At 34.7% G+C, this 27,548-nt stretch overlaps 5 protein-coding genes across 10 annotated transcripts; 3 read left to right on the forward strand and 2 right to left on the reverse strand.

Moving 5' to 3' along the window:
• Positions 1 to 767: 767 nt before the first annotated feature.
• Positions 768 to 13,451, reverse strand: LOC107227489 (epidermal growth factor receptor substrate 15-like 1). Of its 5 annotated transcripts, XM_046741108.1 has the most exons (15): positions 13,394 to 13,451; positions 12,635 to 12,679; positions 12,309 to 12,542; positions 11,611 to 11,883; positions 11,314 to 11,520; positions 11,013 to 11,176; positions 10,668 to 10,827; positions 7,107 to 7,352; positions 6,472 to 6,534; positions 5,590 to 5,933; positions 5,267 to 5,471; positions 5,054 to 5,179; positions 4,587 to 4,925; positions 4,227 to 4,273; positions 3,298 to 3,412 (listed from the first exon to the last, which is right to left on the reverse strand). In XM_046741108.1, exons 1-14 carry the CDS (start codon positions 13,448 to 13,450, stop codon positions 4,256 to 4,258), a joined length of 2,481 nt encoding a protein of 826 aa, XP_046597064.1. In that variant the 5' UTR covers position 13,451; the 3' UTR covers positions 3,298 to 3,412; positions 4,227 to 4,255. The 5 variants fall into 5 exon arrangements, with proteins under 5 accessions (XP_015524139.2, XP_046597062.1, XP_046597065.1 ...); XM_015668653.2 differs by lacking the exon at positions 4,227 to 4,273 and having other exon boundaries at positions 768 to 3,412; XM_046741109.1 differs by lacking the exon at positions 4,227 to 4,273 and having other exon boundaries at positions 3,270 to 3,450.
• Positions 13,452 to 14,052: 601 nt separating this feature from the next.
• On the reverse strand, positions 14,053 to 16,302 carry LOC107227466 (PCI domain-containing protein 2). Of its 2 annotated transcripts, XM_046741111.1 has the most exons (6): positions 16,253 to 16,291; positions 15,847 to 16,076; positions 15,723 to 15,764; positions 15,518 to 15,639; positions 14,968 to 15,449; positions 14,053 to 14,720 (listed from the first exon to the last, which is right to left on the reverse strand). In XM_046741111.1, the coding sequence occupies exons 2-6, from the start codon at positions 15,865 to 15,867 to the stop codon at positions 14,200 to 14,202; spliced, it is 1,188 nt and encodes a 395-aa protein (XP_046597067.1). In that variant the 5' UTR covers positions 15,868 to 16,076; positions 16,253 to 16,291; the 3' UTR covers positions 14,053 to 14,199. The 2 variants fall into 2 exon arrangements, with proteins under 2 accessions (XP_046597067.1, XP_015524099.1); XM_015668613.2 differs by having other exon boundaries at positions 15,847 to 16,302.
• Positions 16,303 to 16,485: 183 nt separating this feature from the next.
• On the forward strand, positions 16,486 to 19,650 carry LOC107227510. Its single transcript, XM_015668683.2, has 4 exons — positions 16,486 to 16,711; positions 16,839 to 16,948; positions 17,394 to 17,484; positions 17,716 to 19,650. Exons 1-4 carry the CDS (start codon positions 16,654 to 16,656, stop codon positions 19,515 to 19,517), a joined length of 2,061 nt encoding a protein of 686 aa, XP_015524169.2. The 5' UTR covers positions 16,486 to 16,653; the 3' UTR covers positions 19,518 to 19,650.
• Positions 19,651 to 19,849: 199 nt separating this feature from the next.
• LOC107227506 (ARF GTPase-activating protein GIT2) lies at positions 19,850 to 27,270 on the forward strand. The gene is made up of 13 exons (XM_015668678.2): positions 19,850 to 20,137; positions 20,565 to 20,698; positions 20,781 to 20,893; positions 21,080 to 21,266; positions 21,386 to 21,516; positions 21,635 to 21,821; positions 21,934 to 22,006; positions 22,695 to 22,892; positions 22,967 to 23,133; positions 23,752 to 23,922; positions 24,089 to 24,280; positions 24,375 to 24,608; positions 24,682 to 27,270. Exons 1-13 carry the CDS (start codon positions 20,080 to 20,082, stop codon positions 24,880 to 24,882), a joined length of 2,046 nt encoding a protein of 681 aa, XP_015524164.2. The 5' UTR covers positions 19,850 to 20,079; the 3' UTR covers positions 24,883 to 27,270.
• Positions 26,897 to 27,356, forward strand: LOC107227478 (dynein axonemal light chain 4-like). The gene is made up of 2 exons (XM_015668629.2): positions 26,897 to 26,962; positions 27,096 to 27,356. Exons 1-2 carry the CDS (start codon positions 26,897 to 26,899, stop codon positions 27,354 to 27,356), a joined length of 327 nt encoding a protein of 108 aa, XP_015524115.1.
• The last annotated feature ends 192 nt before the right edge of the window (positions 27,357 to 27,548 follow it).

Below are 27,548 nucleotides of genomic sequence, written 5' to 3' on the forward strand. Positions count from 1 at the left end.
CACTAATCAAACATAAACATAGCGTACGCCATTGAAAACTTACAAATAATATAACTAGCCAACATATTATAAAGGTACAGACGTTATTATTTCTCACTGCTTGAAGATTTGAAACAAAAGGTATAATAATCAGATTGAAAGATACACAGCATCACAACAATGTTATTATGATGGTACGAAGTAAAATTGTCGTCGAGTCGGTACTTTGATTATAATACAGAAGTTAATATTTTCTTTACGTCAATCAAATGGTAAAGGCATTTTACACGCAAGTACCGTACTGCAAAGATTTTTTACTAACTGCCTGCACGTCGCGTTTCTTCGTTAATTATAAACAAGCACAATTTTTTATTTTGATAGATGATTATGTATGCTTTTCTACGTATCGTATATTTTTTCTTTTTTAATTTTTTTGTACATAACTATACCTTTCTCAAAGTCAAAAAGAACAATGTTACAATCAGAAAAAAAGCACAAGTGAAAGTAAACACGTTACCTTCAATCTCCTTGTTTTTCTAGAGAAAAAAAGAGAGAAAAAAAAAAATAACAGAAACTAAACTAGAAAAAAATTAAAATATTGGTTGTACATTACGATGCAATATCTACTTAATATATTGAAAATATATAAATATATTTTTCAATTCATTATATTACTGAATTTTAAATTTGTAACGTTTCGTACAGATGCGCGAAAGCGTACCTTTATTGTTTATTTATTTTTGTTTTATTTTTCGTATGCCTTGAAACTAATATCTCAAATTCTATGATATCTTTTTGACATTATTGTCCTTCCACTAATAATCTGTTACTATAATGTGTTTCGATTATATATTATACTTTTTTTTTTAGCATTTCTTTCCTTCTTCCTTTTATTTTTGGTATGCTATATGTATAGTATTAGTAATACAGTGTGAAAGCACGTATATGTCGATTTTGCTATTTATTATTATTTCAAAGACATATAAAGCTATGGATGACACGTATTTGACCGGTTGGAGTTTTTCAAAGATTGTAGAAAAAAAAGAAAGCGTCCATAATTATACATTTATGACAATACAACCATAAATCTTTCAGAATCATGATAGAAGTTTTGTTTTTATTCACAGAAGATGAACGTTATATAATTTTAGGTATGGTAACTATTCATGTACGGGCATTCTCAGAGTTTATACTTTACACCCAATTAAGGCATTAACGGCCCGACACATGTCATACAGAATTTGTCTCAAATGTCGGCCATGTGAAGATTCATGACAAACAATGAATTATATCGAATAAGAATAACTTTATAGATTTTTTTTATATATGATAATAACTTGTTGTACGTCGATGATAAAAGTGAGTTCACCTCTGTTTAGAGATATTTTTTTTATTTTGCATATTATGCAGTTCAAATAGAAATATAAACATATATTTCTTTTATTTGGCCAAATTGCCTAGCGAATTTGAAAATTCGACATAACAATAATAGTAGTAGTAATAATAGTAATAATAATAATAACAACAATAATAATAATAATAAATGAAAGATTACCTTAATATTAGGATAATTGTAATACTTGGACTTGCAACAAAAAGTTATCGATAAATTTGTATTCAATATCTATATGCACATTTTTTTCTATAATTTGCACTGATGCACACTTTGTGGTCCATACCTTGGGAATGGTATTATGATGAACGTAAAAATATAACTTTGGAGATTTGGTTAATATGTCGTATGATTCAAGAGCATAAAATAATACGCACGTGCTATCACTGTCAGAAATAAATCAAAAATGATATGGCATCGATAACACTAATTCAATTTCTACCACTATTCCTTTCCTGCCTCTCTGGCAAACACTATTTGCGTGGCGTGTATTTACTTAGGTGGCAAAGTCTTATTTAAAACAAACATTACAACTTCAAATCGATGTGTTGCCTCGATTGCTTTAAACTAATTGTAAGTTATGACTTCTTATATCTTTCAAGTTCAAATTGTTTCTTTTTACCGATTTCCAAAATCAACATTCGATAACTTGACATTTTACAACGATATCGTTAACACTTTATTTGTGGATAAAAATTTTTTTAATGTACTCGGTGATGAAATGCTGAAGCATCAACTAATTAATAGTCAACTTGAAAATAAAATAACCCGAATCAAAACTAGTGATCACATGGCATCTTTGATAAATCTCTATGTCTGAACCGTTCTCGTCGTATATCAATTCAGAAACAGAGTAATCTACACCATTGTTTAATTAATAATCACAGCAATTCTATTAACGTGTCATCGTATTGCAAAAGATCTAATTTTGATCTTAAATCAATTTGTCAAAAGATACGAGTGAAACGAAAGAAAATAAAACAATGTAAATCAAATCATACATTATCGCGTTTTTCTTATTAAAAAACAAAATATGATATCGAGGTTTGATATCATATTGCATATTTGAACAACTTTATCCAAATTAAATTGCAATAAGTCTTTGAGGATACTAATTGAATGAAATCATAAAGGTACGGTTTCTTTTGTCGATGAACACAAAGCGGCACAAGTTCTATTCGGTATTCATTTGTCCCTTCGATTTGTGTTTTGAAAAACTAAAGAATATTCGGCAATGCAGTACTTAAATTTGATAAATAACAAAACAGTGATTTAATAGGTTATGACGAGTTAAAATTTACCAGATTTTTCTTGTTTAGAAAGTTCTAAGGCAAGAGCTAAATCTGCATCTTCTTGTTCTCTACGTCTGCGCCTTTCCTCTTCGGCTCGCAAGCTCTGCTGAGCAGCTAATGCCAATTGTTGTTCTTCGGTTAACATAACAGATCCACTGTTACCGTTCCACGTTTTGTTATTACGATTTTTTTTATCCCCAAATGATAGCTTATCTTTCAAAGTGTGTGCGAACTCTAAGCCAGACTTTTTACTCGCCTTCTCAGCACCAGACAATTTACTTGTAAAAGCATCATTGATGTCGTTCGTCTTTGATTTTGGATCAACAAAATTGTTTGCAAAATCAGCCTCGAAAGCTTTGGTATTTTTATTAGTATCTGAAAATGCGCTGCCAAAATCTGTATCAAATTTGTTGACTATTTTGCTATCGGGTTTATTTTTCTTTAATGGAAATGTGTTTGAAAAATCGGAATCAAATCCTTTTGGAAATGAATCCTTACCGGAAAACCTTGTATCAGTTTCAAAGCCAAAAGGATCGAGCTTACCGGTACTGACAGACTTTTTATTTGCATTTGAATCTTCAATTTCGTCTTCGAACGGATCTGTGATATTGAACGGATCCTCGTATCTGTAGTCTCGGAATGGATCTTCGGTAAAGTCTGGAAGTTTAGGTGCCGACGCTGATGTTGTTGTTGTCAGCGGTCTGCTCACTGGTCTCGGCGGTGCCAGTCGACTAGGAACTGGTTCTGGCTGAAGCATTTTTTTTTTCACGTGTAAGTTTTGTTTTACTGAAAATTTAAAGAGAAAAAATGCGAGAACCGCCGGTTATCATCACGTGCCATCGGTCTGCTGGTGCTAGTACTGTAAAAACGATGCTACAAAAATAAGCCAATAAACACATAAAGTAATAAACATATCGATAATAGCTTTTTCTTCTCAAGAGGAATAAAGACTCGCATGAGAATAGCTAACAAGCTGGAATTAGAGCGATTCACAAATATTCAGTAATTTGTATAGAACAAAAATTGTGTTTTGTACTTTGCAGTGACATTAATGAATTTGAAAAAGCTGTTATCGATGGGAGTAAGAAACATTCATAGATCTGTGTATAAATAAATAGTAAATAAATTGGGCTTGCGTCATGCTCCAGGAGACAGGTCAGTGGGTAAACTGAAAATTGTAACAGCATCTACCTAAATACAAAATAAATTTGGAAAAAAACAACGATTATTATTGAATACAATTATAAATATTTTTATCCGTAATCGCATAAAGTTGCATTGTAATTATGTACTTTGAGGGCGTTACTTGAAAAGTAGTCAGAAAGTGAACGTTTTGTCAATTTATCAATTATCTGCAATGAATATTTATATTCGCTATAATAAAAGTTGAACACTTTTCTTTCGTCTTTTCAAATAACGTTACCTACGTATGCCTAGTTCGGTGATAAATTATAATAACTAACATACTGTGCAGAATAACCAGGGATCGAAAATTTTTGGAGAAGGTTTGTAGGTTTTGTGGGAACACTGTACAGAGGAGATGAAAATGATTAAATACATACGAATAAAATAAAGAAATTCAACAGGATACTCAGGAGGGGGATGTACTCTGAAACAATCGAAATAAGCATCAACTTTAAAAAGAGACTTTTTGCGTTTTGCAGAAGAGTGTGAGATTAAGATTCAAGTTGATACCAAATAACAATCAGTGATGTAGATAATGAATACAGGGAAAATAAAATATCAAAGTCTCCTCTCGAATAAAATTAATAAGTAATAAAACAATATTGGATGTGAAAATACTGTAGCTAATGAAGTCACCATAACATAACTTCGAACAATGCTATTGAAAATGACATGCTCTGACTGATAACATGAATAATAAAGCGTTAAAGACGAGATTATATGAAATTGAGCCTCACCTTTGCATCGAAATTAGCAAAATCAGCAAAGCCTGCGTTGGAAGAAGTTGAAGTAGTAAAAGCAGCTTCGTTGTTATTATTTTCCGCTGGTGCGGCAAAAGGGTCAGAGTTTGCGTTAACAAAGGGGTCTGGAGTCGGCGAAGGTGTAGGCGGTGCAGGCGCTGCGCGCGTCGGACCTGCGCCAAGTCCTGCTGTAGGACCCTGCGAAGGTCTAGGCGGTGCCGGCCTTGGTGGAGGTTGTTTCGCCTTTTTAGGAGGTAAAGCTGGACTAGGACTCTCCGGGCGTGCCGGCGCATGCAGATTCGCAAACGGATCGTCACCAAACGGATCTTTGACGGCCTGAATAAATTGTCAATGTATAATTGAGAATTTTTTTTCACCCAAATGACAAAATTTTCTCTGAAATATACAGCGTCAGGAGTGTTTGAAATCCATTTCTTTTGTATGAGCAGATATACATATTTTACCTGCGCTCCTCCTGTCGCCGGTGCATTGGAATTATTTCTTTTTTCGTCGCCAAAGGGATCGAACGGATCCTGTTTCTCGTTACTAGAATTATTAAACGCGGTGAACAAATCGCTCGGGAATCGTTCCTGTTGCCAAATAAACAAATTATTAATGAATACCAAAAATAATGTGAGTATAACGTTAGGAAAATTAAATTCGAACAAGGAACTTACAGCCACCGATTGTGAATTGAATGAATTTCCGAACGGATCGGCACCTTCGGCAACAAAAGCTTCCTTCGCTTTATTCGAGGCGAATGGATCTCGACCATTGAAGCCACTTGATTGGGTTGGTCCGTTTGCATTCGAGAAAGGATCGTCGCGTTTATCGTCAAATCCGTTCACTTTTATAGGACTTTGATCATCATCAAGTTTGAATCTGGAAATGCAGGATCGATTACAGTTCCGCATAATTGTAAAAATTTGATAAATATATCGTTTGCTAACTATCTCAGGAGTGAAATTTTTACTGACGAAATTATTAAGTGTATACTAACTGAGGATCTTGGATTTCTGGTTCAAATCGCAGAGTGGTGTCAGGGACAAGACTAGGATCACCAGCTGCAAGAGCTGAATCGTACAACGCAATAGCGTCGCTCATTTGCCTTTGCTGTTCTTCCAGATGAGTAATTTTTACTTTTGCCTGACTTATTTGAAGCTGAGTATCCTGAAGGTTTTTGGTCAATTCGTTAAGCTGATCTTTACTCTTTACTTGTTGCTGTTCAAGCTGTTGTTCTTCCAATCTAAGACCCTCTAATTCCTGCCTTTTGGAACTGAGCTCTTCTTCTTGGGTGCGTAAAACGGATTCTTGTTCTTCCGCTTGCTGACGAAGTTTATCTACCTTTTTGTTTGACAAAAAATAAATTTGAATGTTTATATTCACAATTGTTGTTAAAGTTTTTTTTTTAGCAATCTATAAAATGTTTATTCGCGGCATTTTACTCGAAGAAAATGAAATCTAGTCGTAATCCAGAAATTTCGAATTGAACGTAAAACGTTTTGTGGCTGAAAAGCCTGAATTTAGCTTTTTCTTAGGATGGAAACCCAGAAACTGACATACAATTCAGTATACTTTTAATTGTACGACGCTTCAAAACCGAGTGATATGGCTATATAGGTATTTTCTAAAATACGTGCTCGAAAAATGCTCTATCTTTGAATCATAATTTCATTGACCCATGCGTTTCTAATAAATTTCATTATCTAAATCTGAGTTGAATGTTCCGAATGAAAGTAAAGCATTTCAATTAATGCTATCACGCGTTAATGGAACATGCGTTAAAACCTGATTAGTGTATCAATGTTAAAATATGGTTACATGTTATTTTCTTCTGTATTTGTATAAAGAAAATGTAGTGTTTTTTTTTTTTTTGTTATACCTTGTCTTGCTCCTCACGAATCTCGTGCTCGATCTCACTCAATTCTTTATCTACATCAGCTCTCTACAAGCCAAACGAAAAGAAAAACAGACATAACGAAAACAAATTATAAAAAATGCGTTTTTTTTTTTTTAGCTTTAGCTATATTTCAAAGCTAAATTCTTTATGCTAAATTAATCACAGTTAGGACTAGTAAAAAAATTATAAATGCTTTTTATGTTATCATAATAGGTATGACAGCAATATATACATAAAAAAATTGAAAATAGTTTAAGTACAAATATCAACAGACAAAACAACAAATCTGTTTATCATTAGCTATGCGAATTGTATCGGAAATTTATAAACATGTGTACGCAAAATTATTTTTTAGAATATTGGCAGATTTGTTGGTAGTTTGTTTAGATTTGTTTTTTTAATTGAATCGAAATAATATTATTCTCGTCATTTGTTTAATTTTTATATGAATTGAATATGAATTGAATAAAAAAAAATGTCTGCACATTCAAAAGCAAAGCAATACAAAAATCATCAAGCAGTTCTAAATACTCGACGATGCGTAAATTTTTGATCAAACTCATAGTTTCTGTTAGAGAATAATACATTACAAAGCGATAACTGGACAAGATGTGTACCTGTGCTTTTAAATCATTGAGCCTTTTTTGAGCCTCTCCTTTTTGGTTTTCCAACTGTTTCAAAGTTGCCGCCAAAGTGTCCAGCTCACTTTGAAGGCTCTTAATCTCTCCATTTTTTATCTTAATATCAGCTTCCTTTTGTGCAATATCTTGCTCCATTGTGTGCCTTTCTCGTACCAACTCCGCTATATCTTTGCTTATCATATCTAACTCTGGGTTAGAATAACCGGAAACATTATTGTTTTCCTGTAAGAGAGATATAATAATGTATGAGTACCCACATATATGCACGCGACGAGGTCAGAAGATACTAAATACAGAGATCATAGTAAGAAGGATCTTTTTTCTTCCATCGCAAATGACTATTTTTCAATAAATGGGGTTGAATAAAAAATTATCTTTCTTCAATTACAAAACAAAAATAAATAAATAAATAAGTAGAAAAATTACAGTTCAAAATTGATTTCTTTATTATGCCAAGTGATCCCCTTGTTCACACATATGTACTTATTTAATTAAACTTTGGCAATTGGTCTCTTTCACGTTGTTCAAGTGAACAGTGAATTTTTGATTGTGATTTTCGGGTATTTTTTAAAAGCTTTTGTTTCGTATTTTCTAATCTCTGGCGACGTTCATGACAAAATTGCTCCGCACGTTCCATTTCCTTGATGCACTGTCTTCGTACCTTTTCTAGGAAATTTAATATCAATGAATTTGAAAAACGTTCGGATACATAGCGATGAGAATTTACCTAAATCTTGGTTACGAATTTTTTGGAGTAGCGTGAAATCCGGAACTTTACATTTATTACGATTTTCCTTAGATTTTGTAACTAGTTTGGGTAAATCAATCGTTTGCAGATTGATTTGCCGATTTTTTATATCTTTATCTTTATAAATAATAATAAAATTTTCGTCATTCAATTTACGCATACGAAATTCCTTCTTATATTCGTGTATGGGTTTTAGTAAAATTCTTCCATGACAGTCTTTTCCGTACAGAGCCTCCAGTCTCACTTTACTAGCTTCTTTATGTAACTCTTTTACGTACGAGCAGATTTTACTTCTTTCTTTTTGAAGAGCTATTACAGCCGGATACCTTCGTGCAAATGTCGGCACAATTTGTATTAAATTACTCAAATCTGAGTAGTTTTTGGATAGAGATGTGTTTGATTTTGAACTATCCATTTTTTGTACAAAACTTTCTCGCATAAACGTATGACTTTTCAACTATAATAATAACACCGAATCACTAAAAGAAAGAAGATCGGATGCAAGTTCAAGTATTTCACAACAAAAGAGAAATGATCATTTAGCAGCTAATTGCGTCATAGAAATAAAAGGACAAGATGAATTTACAAATTATAATTATGTTGTACGTTGCGATGAGCGTGGCAGTGAGTTACAACATAAAGCAAAAATTGAACAGTAAAACTGAGAAGTGGAGAAAAAAGATTAATGGAATATTAAACAAAAATAAAAATGGTAACACAATTAATCATTTACAAGGCAGTATCGTTTTCAACTTACATGTGCAGATCGTGTCAAGTAAAAAATAGTAATAAGAAACAAAAATCTTATTCATTTGAGGGGTTGAATTAAGTTTGGACATCAATGAGTTTGAATATCCGGGAACAAACGATACGTTGAGGAAGGTGAATCGTGAACAGTGGCTGGAATATTATGAATGCTTGAAACAAAAATATGCCAGAAGTGGAGCAGAGAAAACAATTTATCCTGAAGCAGTAATGGCTCTGGAAGGCACATCAGTAGAGTAATATAGTTGTTTTACTATGTTTGAAAAAAACCATAAATTGAAATATAGCGTTAATTCAACAGATTAGAGTGCGACATATGTGTCTCACCGGCGGAAAAGCATGTAATTGAATTAGTTGAATGGTACTTCAACAGCAGCTCGAACAACAGTGTCACTAATCAGCTGGTGGAATTGGATGAACACACACTAATGTCACCGGAGAGTAAAACCCTGATGATGTACAATATCCAAGTAAACTATGAAAAACTAAACCAATCCTAAGGTGTCTCTAACAACTTCTCATTTACAATTGAAAAATCATTTCTGCATGAAAATATAGGTATACCAAGCAGGTCAATACTGGTGCGAACTTGGCAATACCTTGGCAACTCCGTACTTTGTACATGTGGATAACAGCTCGGAAGAAACGCAGACGGTTTGGCCAGACGAAGCGCCGAAAGGGAATCATGCTTCATCGCCAACGATAATATCGCGCTACAATTTAAAGGCTTATTCGTCCTGGACGGAGTGGACAGAGTGTTCGGTTTGCAATAAAGTTGGGAAAAGAATTAGATATGGATACTGTACTATTTCATTGCTCGACAATTCGACTCATAAACATGTTACGGATGAACGTGTATCGAAATCAAAGTTCGAGCTCGTAAACTCCAAGTGTAATAAGAGAGAAAGTGATTGATCATATTGGGAAATACAAAAAAACAAAAAAACTGATTCGCCATGACATTTATCTGAATTCCCATTTTCAAATGCAGCCAATGAGGACACAACTGAGGAAGAAGAGGATCCAAAAAAGATATCAGATTTGGTGGCAACTATTTTACCAGTATTTAAAAACAAGATTCCTTGTAGATCCAAGCAGACACCAAAATTGATTCAAAATATAAAAGAGATAAAAAATCGTAAGACTGAGATTATGGTCGGATTCTGCAAGGTACAGGTTGCGGCTTTCGACTACATTATTTGTTACTTTTAAAACTTTAGACGCCTTGTTATTAGGTCAAATGTAAAGAAAATATCATCTTCGAAGTACGGGACAAAGCAGGGAATGTATTGGAGAGCGCTAACAACAGTGCTGGCATTTATTCAATGCTTCAAGATCCTCCCGATGCACAGCCAACTGTAACCCGCGTTACGTTTTACAAAAAACACGGAACAAAGACAACGCTGAAGTGTCCTGGGTTAGAGAGAAAATTGTTTTTGCAGATGTTTAAATTTCGGCAAATAGTGCATTACACTGTATTCTATTTTCAATATTGCAAGGAATATGAATACCGATGCTCCAGTTGTTTGGCAAATTGGAAATAAAGTGGTGAATCCGAAGCTGATAGCCGAACAATCTAGAGGCAGAATTTACGTAAATATGAAGAATCAATTGGTAATAATAGAACTGCTATTTATAGATGCAAATATCTACAGGTAAGAGACAAACTGGGTGATAGAAAAAAAAAAGAAGAAATTCTAATTACAAATATAGTTTAAAGCTGGTGAATACTTTCCAGTTGTTGGCAGAACGAAGAATTAGCTGGTACAATACGATTGGAAGTGACAGATGAAATTGAAGGAATAAAATTTAATCATCACGTATTTATGTTTGGGGCAATTATAATAATTACCGTACTTCTTTACGTATTCTGGAAGGCCTTCAAAGGCCGGAAACGTATTACCAAGCATTAATTTGTTTGGTGAGCTGTTGATGGGTTGAATTATAAATAAAAGAGCACGAATGCTAGTTTTTTCAGCAACTGATTCAAGTAGGTAATTACTCATTGGTTATTCAATACTCACCACAACGTTTTCTGTGAGTTTTCTTAAAGACGGTGGTATCATTTCAGGTGTTAGAGTAGCGGGAGGCTCTTTGCCTCTTAGTTGCTGCTTAATAAGCCACATCGACAGAGCGAATTGTTCCTTATTCAGTTTACCACTTTGACAAATATCGCACAAACCCCTGTTGTGTACAAAATAAATCATTTATCAATGGTTCATCATCGACTGAATGAAGGAACCAAAGCTTAAGGAAAGTATGTTATTTGATTTTTTTCAAGAAGACATAGACTAGTTTACAGGCAAAAAATAATGGCTTAGAACACATTTTTTGAGACAGGTAACGGAATACTTGTAACAAAGATATACCAAATTTGAGCTAAAACAGTCTGTGGTAAGCCGCTCTGTAGAAATACATCTTTGATCTCAGACCCAGATACGTATCCATCCATATCCATGTCTGCTTGCGCAAAGAGCTTGTCCGCAGCTGCCTGATCTTCGGCTGAGATGACCCAGTGTTGAACAGCTGGTGGCTAAAATAATGAATAAGGTGAATCTTATCGTCGAATTATTGTTAAGAAATTAGCAGATCACTCAATCGCGACTCAGGCTAAGTTTTCTATCAAAGTTCCTTCTCTGCTGCATGTTTTGACAAGAAAAAATTGATTACCTTTGTAGATTCTAAACCGACAAGACTGCTGGGAGCAGGTGCAGTAGGTAAAGGAGGAATAGGCGGTGGTCCGCTAACCATTGGGGGTACTGGGGATTTAGCAACTGACATGATGACTTCTTTTCTTTTGCCTGGTGGCATTAATTCTGGAGGTAGCACATTGGGAATAGCATATTTCTCAAGTGCCTTGTAGACCAAATGCATAGCCTGAAGAATACAGATCAAAAAGACAATAATAGTAATAATAGTATGATTACACAAATTAATTATTCGCACTTGACAAGCGACAGGACTTACAATGACAAATTCATGCCTGTCGAGCATTCCATCTTTGTCCATGTCGGCAAGATCCCATATTTTTCCTAGAGTATCAAGAGGCAGTTTGCTATCCATAAGAACACCTTTCACTTTATTTCCTGGAATGTATCCATTAGCTGGTTGTAAGCTGTCAAATAACTGATCATATTTTGTTCGTTCACTTGGTTTTATCGACCAGTCCCCGTTATTCATCGATGTTATTATCCCTGGAGATATAGGCTTTGGTTTTTGGGGTATCACTGGAATTTCACCCTGTAAAACGTTAATTATGTCTCTCTAAAAGTTTCGTCAAACATAGCATACGCATTACCATCAATGATATCAAAAGTTTGTCAAAATCAGTTTGATGTATTCAAATGACTGAGTTGGCCAGAGACCATTGTAAAATATCTTTGAAAAAAAGGAATCTGTAATCTCTGTTCTCTTTCAGATATGAAGTAGACACGCTTGAAGAGGTTTTGAATGTTAAACTGATAAGATAACGAAGCAAATAGTGTTAAACAGCTGTACTCTGCAGTCAACGACAATTGTACTTGAGTGCTTTTTAGTTGTTAATTTCGTTGAAAAAATATTTCCCACTCAATATCCAAATACAAGACAATAACTGATATGTTTGAAAGCTAGTGTTTTTATATTAGATAGAATGACCAGAGTTACTAATAATGATTAAAACCTACCATTTTGGGTGGAGGTGTTTCAATATTGAGGTTTGCCATACTCAAGTCACTTCCTGCCTGAGCGAGGGCGCAAAGTTTTAGCGCGACGAAAAGTCCGGATTTATCCAATGATCCACGCGACTGTGGATCCGCCATATCCCAAATTTTACTAAGCACAACATCGCTCAGCTGTGATTTTTTCAAAAATCGTGCAGCTTCCATCGCTCCGATACGGCCATACCCGTTAGGGTCCACCTTTAGATAAATTGACGTATAGTCGTTTTTCATCACGCTTTACATTACAATTAATAATTTGTATTATATACAGAGGTAAAAGTGTAATTTACCTGATGATAATAGGCCTCATATATGGCGCTGTGGCTTCCAGCCACCTGAAACAATGTTTTTATTGTTTTAGTATTCCACTAATGTAATCAAAAATGTAAATTGTAGTATTATAACTGCAATGTTAGATCCAAAATTAATCGTATATTTATCAACAGGAAGCGAAATAAGATAGTTGGCATTAGGCTAGATAACGTTTAAATGACAGCAATCATTCCTTTTCACATTTCAATTATCTATAGTCTGAAGGAGGTGAACAAAATGTATCTCCGTATAAATGAAGTTACTCGAAAATGCAATAACAAAGGATTTACTCTTTATTCATATTTTTTATTATCTCTTCTTTTAACAACTGTCAAAACGGTTTTCTATCATCAAAGTGAGGAGACGATTCTGAAAAGGGGTGTGCATTGGTAAACGTTCGCCATTTTCATGCGATTCGATTAATGGAAGTAATGTTATCAATGCTAAACAGTACTTGCTGGACGATCAATTTAACTAAATAACGAGGCCCACAGATCCACGATGAAAAAATCACTCGTGTTAAATAAACAAACGAAAATCGGAGATAGCATCGATGCTGTCACGGGTGGCGAGATGCTTAGGTTGACCAAAAAATCGCCTCTTACAGCGACGAGGAGGCGTTTATTGATAGAATTTCATTTATCTTACGAAACAATATCCGCATTACCATTATATCTCACGTAGGGTATTCTCAACAGGAATTAATCAGGGGAAATAATGTAAAAAATATTACATACCTGCGTAGGTGACGGCAAGGCGGCCATACTTGCATCGAATACTAACGCGATTTTCATTGGCCGCGGTCCGAAGGCCCAAGAACCAATAAGGCCCTCAATCAATAGTACGTCATTTTAACGATTTTCACAAATTTAATAACTCTTATTTATACGATCAATTATCACGATAAAACTGACCCTTTATTATGCCCTATTATACAAACGACAGACAAATACTTTCGTCAATTTTCTTACGTTATTACGTAAAGAATTTCTGTATTGCCTACATTGCCATGCAGTACACACGCGTTTGAGTCTAGTGTCAGATTCAAATATACTTTTATGACGCCTTTATGCATCGAAGAAAATTTTTAATCTTCTCTATTTGAATTGTTAAGTAACAAAAAAATATAAAAAACTTGACAGATTATTTTATACCAGTTAAAGTAATCCTCCCCCTTTCGAGACTTGTCTTTTAAATTATCTTCACGATTGCGAAAAAATATGCTTAAGCTCGAAGTCAGTTACATAATTTGAATTTTCGAACGTGTACTCTTCACGAATATATATTGATAGTATTCTAAAATTCGTATTATCATACCATTAGCTTTTATTTCATTGGCAAATGGTCTGACGCATCTTCTGACGTTGGACAAGAGAGAAACAATAGAAATGCGTACTTGTATAACAAGAATATTTAATTCATACCTACAATTACGGGTTTCGTATAAAAGGTATGTATACACAACAGCGGTTTCCTTAACGATATTAATTATAGTATCGTAATCCACTTCAAAATTCACAGAATTTGATTATCGTATTTTTATTCAATTTGAATTCAACGATGACAGTTGCGGGAACGGATTTTGTTTTGAAATGACCAATTTTTTGTGCTGATGAGAAATGTAACCCCTGATTTTACCCTCGTAAATTAAATTGGCTACAAGGCATTCCGTTTCGTCCATATCTACATCGTCAACACCGTGCATTTCAAGAGCAGCCAAAAGACTGGCTACGGGTATTTGATGGGTATTTAAAACGAGATAAACCTTTTTGAACAAATTTCTATACGTAATGAGCTTCAGCTTTTCAACTATTAAGTAAATCCCAGCACTAATAAAGAAGATCTCATGTTTGTTCATCACTTCCTCCAAGCTGCGTAGGTTTCCTCGTTTAACAGCTTCGACCAACTCCCAAAATTCCAATAGATTGTACTTTTCTAACAATGATTTTTTTGGCATATAGCCCAGCAGCATTTTGACGGGAACTAAATACGTCAGAATTAAACGTTTGTTCTTTGCTGATTCTTTGTGGCAACGGACAAAAGCGTAGGTCAGATATTCGTCCGCTGTAACACAATTTAATAACAGGCATTAAATAAATCCACTCTTTAATTTCATTCTAAAAACATCGTTACCAGTTAGATAAAATTAACATCATCTGTATTATACATTTTCAACATTTTTTGATTTAGAAAAGCATAAGTGAAACATTTTTTAATGCTGAGTAATTTAAAAAAAATGAACAATAAGCTACATTTCCAGTTTAAAAGTGACTGTCAGTGGAAAGGCCTGCAACTGACTATTGACGCTTACCAGCTGTGTAATCACTATCGAAAATGGCTTTGCGTCCCATAAAAAATTTATACGTAATTTTTTGCGCGAGCGCGAACTGATCCTTAAGACCGGACGATTCAATGATCCTGATTAGAGGTTTGCATAAATCGAGTTTGTTTATGCGAAAATAGACCTTCCACAGTTGGTTAACCAATGCGAGCATTCCCCATCTTTTCGTGTCATCTTCAGAGTTCCTGTTGTCAGCTGCACAAACTCGAAAACAGCTCATTAGGCACTCAGCACATTTTTCAAGCACCTCACCGGACTTTTGATTTTTACCAAACTTGGATGCTTCAGCTTTAAGGGCTAGACGCCTGAGATCTAAGCACATGGAATTCATTACTGGCAACATCCAATTCTCGTCTTTTTGTAACTGGAGTATCTTTGCCAGTGACTGAATAGCTGCACTCTGATGAGCATACGACGTTAATGCATCGTCTTTATTTAATGACGATATGACCCTGGAAAATGTTTATCAAAAATTTAATTATTTTTGCTTAATAATATCTCTGAAAAATATTCTACTTACTTTATATGGTGTAAAACCAGGTCGTCAAAGGGTGCTGATAAGTGTTCCATTGCTTTTGTCATTGCAGCATCGCTTCCAAGTTGAGGATTTGTCGCATGATTATGACTAAGCGACAGCAGATCCTGGATTAAATAACATCAGGTATGAATCAGGAAAATCTTCGAATGCATAGTGACGATTATGGGAAAATTACAAATGTACTTACAGCCAGAACGTCACCGTCCTGATTCAACCAAGCGCGCCGAAGCTGTAAATAGAGAAATTATAACCTCACATCTTTCAGTTGATATTAACCAGTGATTGGATGGGCGGTTGAACAATTTTTTTACCTGCATTATGTATGAATCCATGATAGATTTTTATATTCGGTAACCAGGTTAATAAAGAACTGCCAATCACATCTGTTGAAAGTTGTTTTCTCGCGAAATTCCAGATATAAATACGTTCTGTCTATACCGTGTTGACAGATTACAATTCACAGTTTATCAAGTTTATTTTTTAGGTTATGGAATGGTTCTGAATATCAATCCATAGTCGTGTTCTTTAGTACCGGTATAGCCTGTTAAAACATGCCGACGGTGAGACGTATTGTCGGTAACATTATTATCGATCCGAATCCCATCTATGATGTTGATATTTCAAGAAGAGATAGTTGGCGATTCGTGTCTCATACCAAATTTCTTTTAAAACATATTCTATTACATCCAAGATTGTTAGTGGATCGTGAAAACGTACGTGAAAAACTAGGGTGGAAAATCGAAAAACTTCCATAACCTTCCGTTCGTGGTTTTCAAATCTACACATGCCGCTACAATATCTGATTGCGTTGTGCGCAAATGGCGTGCGCAGCTTTGCATTTTAGTTCCTAACCAATAGGAATGCCAATAAAATAGGTAATTCGCATGCAGCGTGCACTTGGTGGCGTTGGTTCCCTGCTTCACCGGCATTCCTATTGGCCAAGAACTTGGCACCGTAACAACTCAGCCTATGGTTATATTCCCTTCCCATTCTACGGGCATCGGATTAGGTTAGGTTAGGTGAGGTTTGAATTCTGAACGGTTGCAGCTGGTGTAAATTACATATATATTGTATAAATGAGCAGATCAGTAGGAATGGTTTAATCAACGAGAAGAACAATGTCAGTACAAAATATGACAATGAATCTATCGAACAATGCTCGATGTTACACATCAAGTGAGTATAACGTATTCAATACTAGAATATATTTTTTAAACGTAAAATAATCGAACTAGTTCACCGACGTTAATCTGTTTTGTTTCCTCTCATTGAGCGTCGGAAATAATTATGGAACCTTTTTCAGAATCCAGCGGCAAAAAATATCCAATATTTAGTATCCGTGACCTTGTGCCAGGTCACACTGGACCGGAAACATCTGAAGCTGCTATGGCTCAAATAGCCAAACCTCGATCGGTGGGTTTAAAATTCAGGAAATTTTAAATGTTAACAGAATCCATTTTTATAAAGTCAATTTTGCTGAAATATCCAGAGTAAGAGTTAATAATATACAATTTTTTACTTTCAAAGCTGACTATCAAATAGATGCGTAGGTTATAGATTTTCCATGTTTGTTTTTGTTCTTATTTTCTGTCACGTTCAAGTATGTTTTCAATTTCATGTTATGGTGTAGATAATGACGAGAAATAATTGAATAGATGGTGTTTATAGTTCGAATTCTATATTTGGACTGTCTGCTATATACATTCCAGAGTCCCATCGACCTTTGACTTGCGGCTCACTTACACTTTGCGAATGCTCTAGACACACTCTTATACATGTACACTACAAATGTAATATTAACAGAATTGACTGTCGAGAGTTAATAGTTACAACTGTATATTTTGTTATTAATACACAGGAGAGAAAATGCCAACCAGTGAGAATATCTATGGCTTATTTCAATGATCCATCGGACCGCAGAAATACTGGATCAAGTCGCAAAACTCCTGGTCAGTATTGCTCGATAGAACGTTTCATATCTAGCTGGTACAGATAAATAAATATTCAATGCAGAGAAGTTTGTTCAGTTTTTAAAATTTCTTTTCAACTTGCATACATGGATTCTTGGAGGTCTCATTTTTTTCCTTTTCCTTTTATAAAAATTGTAGCTTACCTTACATTCTTGTACCGTACCAAATGACTAAGACTGGTAATGGTAACAAGTTTCCTTACTTCTGCAGGTCGACCATTGCCGCAACCAATTCGTAATATTCATAAGCTGTTTGAATCACCCAAAAACAATGCCAGAAAGAGACTCGATAGTTTATACGATTCTTCGAAACGAAATGAAAATTTAAATCATTTAAAAAGAAAAAGTCGACTTCTGATTGGTAACAAAATTGTGCCAAGGTTACCTGATAGCATCGCAGCACGTGAAGCAGAGCCCACTCGAAAACCGAGCACAGTTAATCCTAACGGAAATTTGAGATGCAGCAGACTATTACCACCGGGATCCATAACGAGTTCTTTTATTAATAAGCGAAATTCAACGGCAGTAAGATCTTCGATTTATAAACCTGTAAACCATGTCCTTGTTGATCAGAAAAATGTGCAAAGTGGAAGACCTTCGAATGTTCCAGAAGAGTCGTCGTTAATTTCTGAGACACATGATGAAAACTTGTCCATCAAACCAAGTACTACATCATTAATAAATTTTTCTGCTAATCAAATTGAAGATGCAAAAAAGGATTCAATTCACTCAGTTTCGACGCCCAGTTCTCCCAAGCAAAATCAGAAATCTACTAAGTGCTGCAACTGTTCACAGCTCGTAGTCGATTCTAATACAGTTGTGAACATTTCTACTTTAACAGATAAAAATATTAAAGATTCACAAAACACCCTACGTATCGTTCAGCCAGATTCAGATGTTGAAAAAGCTGCATGTCATCGGCCTACAGTAATTGTCATGCAAAAGGAAGTAGCTTCTCAAGCCCAAACAAATTTTGATGTCGGCGTGGAACTAGAAGATAGTGTATTTGTACAGGATGGATCATATTCAGAAGTTTTAAGCCTACAACCACCTGCGAATTCTGTTAAATCTGAGGAATCGACGACTTTCCAACGTATAAAAAATGCTACTGAAGAAAATCGTGATGCTGAACTGACTGAGTTTACGTCTCATTTGATAGATATGAAGAATGAGGTGCTCGTTTTCAAACAAAAACAATTAATAGATGAAATATCCCACCATGAGAAATATTTAGCAAACCTTAAATTGGAGTTGAAAAATGTGAATATAGACTTGGATAATCAAAAAATCCGAGCGTCCAATTTGAAGTTGGAAGGTTGGAGAAGTTTGAGTAATGAAGATATGGCTTTTTTGGTATATCAATACAATGGGAATACTAACGAGCGTTTTGATAGGCGTTTGAATGCCCAAGAATTGTCTGTGTCTGATAATAATGGAAATCGTTTAAAAAACACCCAGGAATATCATCAACAAACTGCTGAGACTGCTGAGCTGAGAAAATCGTCAAGTAACGAAAAGCTCCAGTCAGATAAAGACAAAAATGATGATTTATCAAAACACGAATCTACCAACTTGGCTGTGAATATCGATAAAACAGAAAATATTGAAAACGAACCACCTACCAGGAGACGATCCGTTAGGTTAGCGATGAAAAATGCTAATCAGTCCTTGCCTGTCAGCCACAGTACACCTGTGATAAAAAACGGGAAATTTGCAGCTTCCCAATCTAACAATCAGTCCAAGCCACCCTGTACGCCAAACATAACTACCACTCCTGGGCAAAGCAATGCTTGGAAGAAAAAGAACGCCCGATCATTGCGGGAATACATGGTTCTAAAATCAGCTAATAAATTTTTAAATACACCAGACGTCCAGCGCTATCGAATGGGATCGGATGAAAAGGTCAAGATTCAGGATACAAGTAGTATGGTAAACGATGGATTACTTTTAACAGATAAATTATTATCCGAACTTCATGACTTGCATGCTACACCTCAAAAATTTTACCCATAAGTACGTGTAGTAATGCATAAACTGTATTTGTATAATTAATAACTGTACAATTTAATGTTATTTTTTGTAAATTATAATTGCAACGTATTTATTGTAATCGTCTTTCTACCCATTGATCTTAATTTGGAGGAATAAACGAATTTTTAAAATATCTGTACAGATCTATAAATTGTCGTGTATGTATATGCAGAAATAGTACCACAAACTTCCTTCGGTAGTATTCCAACAATTGAGTTGATAAAACGTACATCTTTCGAACGAAGTCGATTGCGCAACAATAGATTCGACTGGTCGAAGATACGACGGTTTAGATATATCGACACAACGCATATGAGGATGTTTGCATGTGTATGGTGGTAAATAATTAATGAAAAGTGTAATGGCGTCTTTGAGCAGTGTTTTTATTTGTCATCAACAATTACTTAGACGTTAATTGTTGCTATTTAGGTATGTAGAAAAAGTCATGCTTCCGATTGAAGGATGGATTTTTGACGTCTCGCGTATTCAGCGTTAACTTCAGAGGTGTTACCCGGGAGGCTAAAGGGTGGACATAGATAAAATAATGGCGCGACCAAAGCATCGAGGAAGTGTGGATACTTGTGCCGACTGTGGAGCTCCTGGTAACTGCATCATTTTTATTTATATCTCAATCATCTTACCCAATTAGTTACTTATTTACTTAGGCGTTATGTCATCTCACCGCTTGATACGCGCATTTTTTCTGTCTCTCTCGCATTCATTTATTTCTAAAAATTTCACTTTCATTTTTATCCTAAACAACAAACAACAAGTATTTATCTCACCTCGTTTCATGAGGTTAGAAATACTCTCCGGTCGCTGATGAAAACTTGTCAAATGATTTTTATTTCCTGACATTACTCTCTTACATTTTGTACTGTCAATATTTACCGATTTATTGACACTTACCGATGTGTGCGTAAATCCGATATAGTTTTTTCTTTACTTCAATATTATTGCCATACTTTCAATTTTTCAAAAAATTATACGTTTACTTTGATGTTCTTTTTTGTTTTGTTATACAACTAGAACCGGGATGGGCATCTTTGAACAGGGCTATCCTATTGTGCGACGAATGCTGCAGTATTCATCGCAGTCTAGGACGCCATGTATCGCATATCAAGTCTCTTCATAAGGGAATTTGGAGCACATACTTGCTTTCGGTCAGTGATAACGAGCGTTACAGTACCAGTTTTTGTTTGATCTTTTTAAGCATTGTACGTATGATAATGTTCATTTCAACAGATGGTACGTACCCTGAATAACAATGGTGCTAATAGCATTTGGGAACATTCCTTGTTGGATCCAAGCAACTCCAAGATTAGCAGACGAAAACCTCAACCCAAAGATCTGTTACAGTAAGTTGAGGTGGTTTAAACATTATTGACATCGTTATAATATGATTCACTTTATAAATAGAATGACGCAACTCTCTGTCAAGCATCTTATTATTTCTATAAAACCTGAATAATTTTTATTCTTTGTCAAGACAATACCGAGATTTCAAATCCTTTGCCTATTTACATATATTCAAATTTACGCAGCCCAGTGAAAGCGGATTTCATCAAGGCAAAACATCAGCAACTGGCATTTATCCTGCGACCTAGTAAAGAGGAAATTTGTAGCGAGGAAGAACTTAGTAGACAGCTTCACAGCAGCGTTCGTACTGCTAATCTAGAAACTTCCCTTCGCTTATTGGCTCAGGGTGCTAATCCAAACTACTTTTATCAAGTACGACATATTTACATTGCATAGAGAGTAGGAACTTTGATGAACCATTACCTTTAAATCGACTCGGTCACTGTTAATGAATTAAAAAAAAGATACTGATCAGATAATGCAATTCTTAGGAGAAAGGAACCACGCCATTACATGTCGCTGCTAAGGCAGGACAGGCGTTACAGTTGGAACTCCTCATAGCTAATGGCGGCAACCCAAGTACAATGGATTCTAATGGCCAAACAGCTGCTGAACATGCCAAGTATGTCTGCTTGTTTTTTTTTCCACTTTCATAACGAAACGACAACTATCTCACTCACCGTTCATATCATAAGTGATAAAAAGTTAGCTGCTGAATTATATTCTATATTATTATTCAGGATGGCTGGACACCTGGATCTAGCCGAACGAATCATTGAAAGTATGTACGAAGTTACAGACAGATTAACTTATCATGTATGCGCTCGTAAACCGGATCACCGACTAGGACAACACCTTATTATACCTCAATGGGGTACAACGGAGAGAAATGAAATGACTATTCAAGCTAGAAATAAGTTACAAATGGTAAGCAACTCCATCAAATTTATTCATCAATTAGGAATTTTGTGAAATGCATTATAACAATGTCACTTTAATGGTAATACAAAATTTGATGCTTCTAATTTGTGCGTTTCAGTTACCAAACCATTTGTTGGAAGAGCTTGCCATGGACGTTTACGATGAGGTAGATCGTCGGGAGACAGAAGCTAGTGAGTAAAATTATGTTTGAACTAGTTTTAAATAGTGTATCGCTAAGTTTTCATCATAGTCAATAATTTCAAACACGTTATCCACGATTCAAGACTATGTTTCTATAAGCTATAACAATAGCAATAGGCCAAAATGATTTATTGATTATATTGCGATCATAGCTGTACCTTTTGCCATAAAAAATAGAGCATATTTTTTACTATGCTGTTTACCTAAAACGCAAAACAGCTATTCTCATTCATTTACTCATTATTAATGCGCATGAATTTTTTATTTTGCCAATCATAAGGAGAGGTGAGTTAAATACGATTTGAATTTTATCTATGAAATTTAGTTTAGGTATTAGTTTTTTTAATTATACTGGTAGTTGGGGTGGCAACTTGCATCAGATCAAGTCATTATAGATGCTTATGGAATACTGTGTTTACTTGCAATTAGTATGTTCTATAATTTAGCAGATACTAGACGTGTAAGTATATTCTTGTTATAATCACCATACTACAAAACTTTGCTACTGTAGCAACTTAAATTTCAATTTTTCAGACTTTGCATCAGTAGGTTTACAGTATATTCCTTACATGCACATAAAATTAGCTCCATACACAGTTTTCCATTAAGATGAACCCAAATTTTTATGGTTTGCATCACTTATTTACATTTTTTATCTATCTTTAATCTTCATCGTAGTTTGGATGTCCAACGCATCTTTGCCAGAGAGATGCACAGTCCCTTTCTTGCCGGTAAACCCGCAGTTATCGTCGACAAGGAATCAGGGTAGACAAAAGCTTGCGCGGTTCACTGTTCAAGAGTTTGCAATTTTAATCATCGATCTTCTTACCGAGGCCAAGCAGAGACATATGCTTACTAACAGTACTCCTCCACAAGGTTTGTAAAAGCTTGAAAAATTCCCGTAATCGTATAATCGGTGATGTAAAATTTTATCTTGATTTTTAATACAGATCCTGCAGTTTCATTGCTTCGCAAAGAGCAGACCTTTGGCAATCATGCATCACAAGTATCAGACGATGAGCCTTTATATGACAGCGTGGCTTCCGATGACGACTATGCTGCTCTTACAGTGGTCAATGCTTCTGCCCAGACGTCTGTTCCCAATTTGGATGACGAGGTATTTAAACATAATATAAGACATGATTGCAATCGTTAAGCACACTTATACATTCCACATGTACACAGTTCGCAGTGAAAGAATTGATTCGAAATTAGTTGATTATTATTATATTTACATTCCCGATTACCTGTAACTCATTTCGATTGATGAACCTGTAGTCTTCTTACTTCGATAAAGTGTTATTTTCGAAGCAGTCGTTGTACTTACTTCGGAATTACTCAAGTTCTGATAAATTTCATCAATTATCTCTATGTGAAACACAAAAAAAAAAAAACTTATTAAAGGTGGCTGAAGTAGTAGGAAAACAACGAATACGGAATCGACTGAGCACGTGGCTCTTCTGCAGGCAGTGTTACTAGGCAAGTGCCACAGATCTGTGTTCGTGCATGCACAGCTGTTGCGAAAATTTTCTGATCATTTAATCCTAATCCACATTCTAATCAGATACGTAAATGAGTACATGCTGAGTTTAATAAATCTTAGCTCGTCGCCTGCAAGGATTCATGTTGCCCTAACACAGTTTCTAATCGTAATACACTTGTCAAACTTAATCAGTGTGGTTGTAAAATTTCCTTCATACGTATATGATTATGGAAACGCAATGTTCTTATTTAGAAAGCTCTCGCTCCAATGGCCAAGGGCTTACCGTCTGTGGTCGAAGTTCTGAAGAAGCAACTAACCCTCTCCGATTCAACAATTCGTGACCTACGCAATGAAATACGTTCTCTTCAGTCCACCGTCGAAAGATTATCGCAAGAAAACTGTGAGCTACGAAATATGATTCAGGTGAATTACAAAAGTCGGTTGAAATCGATCACAAGATTCGAAAGTAGAAGGCTTACCAAATTTGTTTATCATGATTAAATATTATTAATCAATCTCATCATACATGCACGACGTTCAATAAACTGTGTTCGCATTTTGAAAGTGGATAATATATTTCTTGCTACAGGCACCTCTCAAATCGAGACTTCAAGAAGATGCTGTGGTTAATGGACACGTGGTTGGTGAGCGAGAACTGGGATCAGAACCAATCCTAGATGTAAAAACCCTGACACCTCGAGGTAGTCAAAGACCGGCATCAATGTACGAAACCAGAGAAGGTCTTCGCAAGTCTTCCCCGTGGTCTACGGCTAATAATCAAGTATGCATGAGAGGATTTTCATTAGTAGATTATGGGAATCGGAACTTTGTCACAACGATGTAATTTTCACCACAAAACTTGTTGATGAATCTAGGCAAAACGGGAGGTTGAAGCATTACCGCGGCCAAATACAACCCAAAGTCTGTGGGACTGTGGTACTGTGAGTCTTCCCCCTAGCGAGGAAGTAACTAGAAGAACAGAACAAGTCACAAGACGTATTCAAGAGTTGTGGATGGCTATGCAGGAACCCAGTTGCAGAGAAGCTTTCGTACCTTGCGCTGAAAAAATTCGCGTAGCAGTTGCTGAGTTGACCGCAATATTTCCACCGGCTAGTATTTGGTCTTTATCTGATTTTAATCATGGTTGTGTCTGATACTATAATTTCAACACTTTTTCTGTAGAATCCAATGGAGGATAACGTAAGATCGGCATTACGTCAATTAAATGGTAATACAGGTAGACTTCAAGCGGAATGCGCAGGACTACAAAGGTGCACAAGTGATACAGACCACATGGATCGGTGTCTTCAACAAGTACGCTCGTGCGCTTACGACATAGCTAAAGCCACAAAACTTCTGGTCACTCAATTTCAGGTATGTTGATACTGAATTAGGTTAATTTCTATAAAACTTATCAAAGGTAAATCAAGATAGGAAGTTGTGCAATTCTCGAAAATTTGTTGTAGCGAACGTTTGTTTATAGCTGCATTAGGTAAATCACTACTGATAATAATATCCATATGCTCATGAAATTTGTAATATACGTATACAGCTTATCGGTTTGTGAATAACTTTTGTTCTCAACGCTTGAATGGTTAATCATACTTACATTTCACAAATCAAATTAACAAAGTATACGATTTCTGTATCATATATCATGCGAGTAACGTAACGTCATCTTTTTCATAGTTTAAAAGTCTATTCGATGTAGGTCATTTCTATTTTAATCATTAATATCAATTATAAAGACTGAATCTATTTAGAGCCTGGAATTCGGTTTACCGATTAGTGTAAATTTTGAAAGAAAAAGATATTGCCAAATCGTATTTAGTTCAAATCCAAAACTTATGCGCAACCTTAAAATTCAAGTAAAATCTTTTCAAACTTAATATGTACGTAATAATAACATGGTATATTAAGAAAAGACTGCAATAATAAGCATATAAAATAGTTCACAAGTTTAAATAGTTATGTTACATCTAGCAAGCTAGATAACTAACAAATTCTTAAGACAAATATATAGTTCAATACAGTTACGTATCAATTTCTTCCATCTAAGCTATATTCTTTCCACTTTTATCTGTGTTATTTTCATCGATCTTTTATATTCAACTCATAATTCGATAGTCGTTGCAATTTCTTCATCTTTACATATACCTGCGTTTTTATTTTGAAGTACACGAGTTTTGACATTTTTTTCGAATCATTGAATGCAACTTGTTTCCAATGTGAATTATCTTCATTCTTTGAATAGAAATATTTCTTCAATCAATTTTTCATCAAGGCATCGTTAATTTTTTTTACGCGACCTTTTACGTCATTTAAATTATTTAATGAGCGATAAGAAAAAAGAGGAATGTGCCTGGATATACAAAGATATTTATTGCATTTATTCATGCTTTTAACAATTGTATTTAATGTGCAGCTGAAGAATCCATTTAAAAAATATTTAGTGTACCGTTAAACAGAATCCTGATGCATTGCTTCAGATTCAAATTTTTATATAGAATATATTAAAGATAAAAAGTGTTCCGTATTAAATACAATTAAGGAAATATTTTTATTATTAAAATATACATAATCATATACATCTATATATATATACATATATATAAATAACGTTTTTCAGTATCAATAAAAGAATGCTATTGGTGCTTTATATTACACAATGTTTAGTTAATTGATGTGGCTTCAGAGGATGCGAACTGACGTAGGCTTAGTAATATTATGCATCCCCTTTGCCATTGGAATTTTACTGGTTGTCTAATGAAATAATTATTGAACGTGTTGAAATTTATTGTTTAGAATATTTGCGATTTTTAGAAGTAATTTTTCATTTAATATTAAATTTATTTAATAATGAAGAAAATACAATATACAACATCTGTATAGCTAATTTTATAATATTATTATTGTACTACATCGACAAGAGTAATATTAAGTATTTATCCTCATTGAAATTTTGAATGAGTTGACAAATTACATATAAATACATACTATATACATATATTTACTGATTAACAAAATTATTACATGAGAGTTTTCATTCAACGTTCGTTAATCCTCTACATTTAAGCTTACCTCTCAAAGCTAATATATTTAATACAACTTCTATCAAAATTGTACATCCACACGTCAATCAGCTTCGTTTACGCTGCTGAAAAGTAATGACAGTAGACATGAACCAAAAGATGGAAAAAGATACTAGAATGTTGTTGCCGTTGGTTCGTAATAAAAGAAAAACAATTGTCAGATTTCATATTTTGTTTGAAACGATTTATTCATTTTTTATGCGAAACTTTATTCTGCGACTTACTGACGCAATGAGTGTATAATCTCTTATTTTAAATACTGATACACGATACAAATATAGTTTTAATTTCTAAAAACTACAAAAATGTCGGCAGGAGAAGTGATGAAAGAGCTTCTGCAACCTATCATACATACGTACCCGTTATGCAAGGTACGTTTTAGGATAACATGAAAGAGAGAAACACGTGCTCATTCCCTGATGTCAAAATAGATGATAGTTTTCACGACATGAAATTCTAAAATATTTTCTTTTCACTTTCAATTTAACTTCTAATTTTCTACAGACAACCGATATGCCAGAAGAAATGAAACAGGAGGCGTTAGAGTTGTGCACAACGGCGGCAGAAAAATATGCTGATAATTATGAACATGCTGCTAAAATGATCAAAGAAAGTCTTGATAAAAAATTTAGTCCTCCGTTTCAAGTTGTAGTTGGCGAGGCTTACGGTTTTTCTGTAACTCATCAAGAAAAAACTTTACTCTACATGTACACAGGTGGCAATCTTGCTGCTCTGATTTGGAGGACGGTCACTGGCTTTTCCTAACTTGTTTAAAATCTATTATTGGGTTTATTTTTTTATCTTTACTCATACGAATAAGCGCGTTAATAATACAAACGGAGATCTGGAAAATTTTATTTACATCTATACAAAAACAAAATCGTACCAGCTTGATTATTTAGAACGCATTTATATTGTTGTGTCGCAGCGTTAAAAACTTGTTATACAAATAAGTTT

The sequence above is a fragment of the Neodiprion lecontei genome, chromosome 5 (genome assembly GCF_021901455.1).
Source record: "Neodiprion lecontei isolate iyNeoLeco1 chromosome 5, iyNeoLeco1.1, whole genome shotgun sequence".
In the NCBI taxonomy this organism is placed as follows: Eukaryota; Metazoa; Arthropoda; class Insecta; order Hymenoptera; family Diprionidae; genus Neodiprion; species Neodiprion lecontei.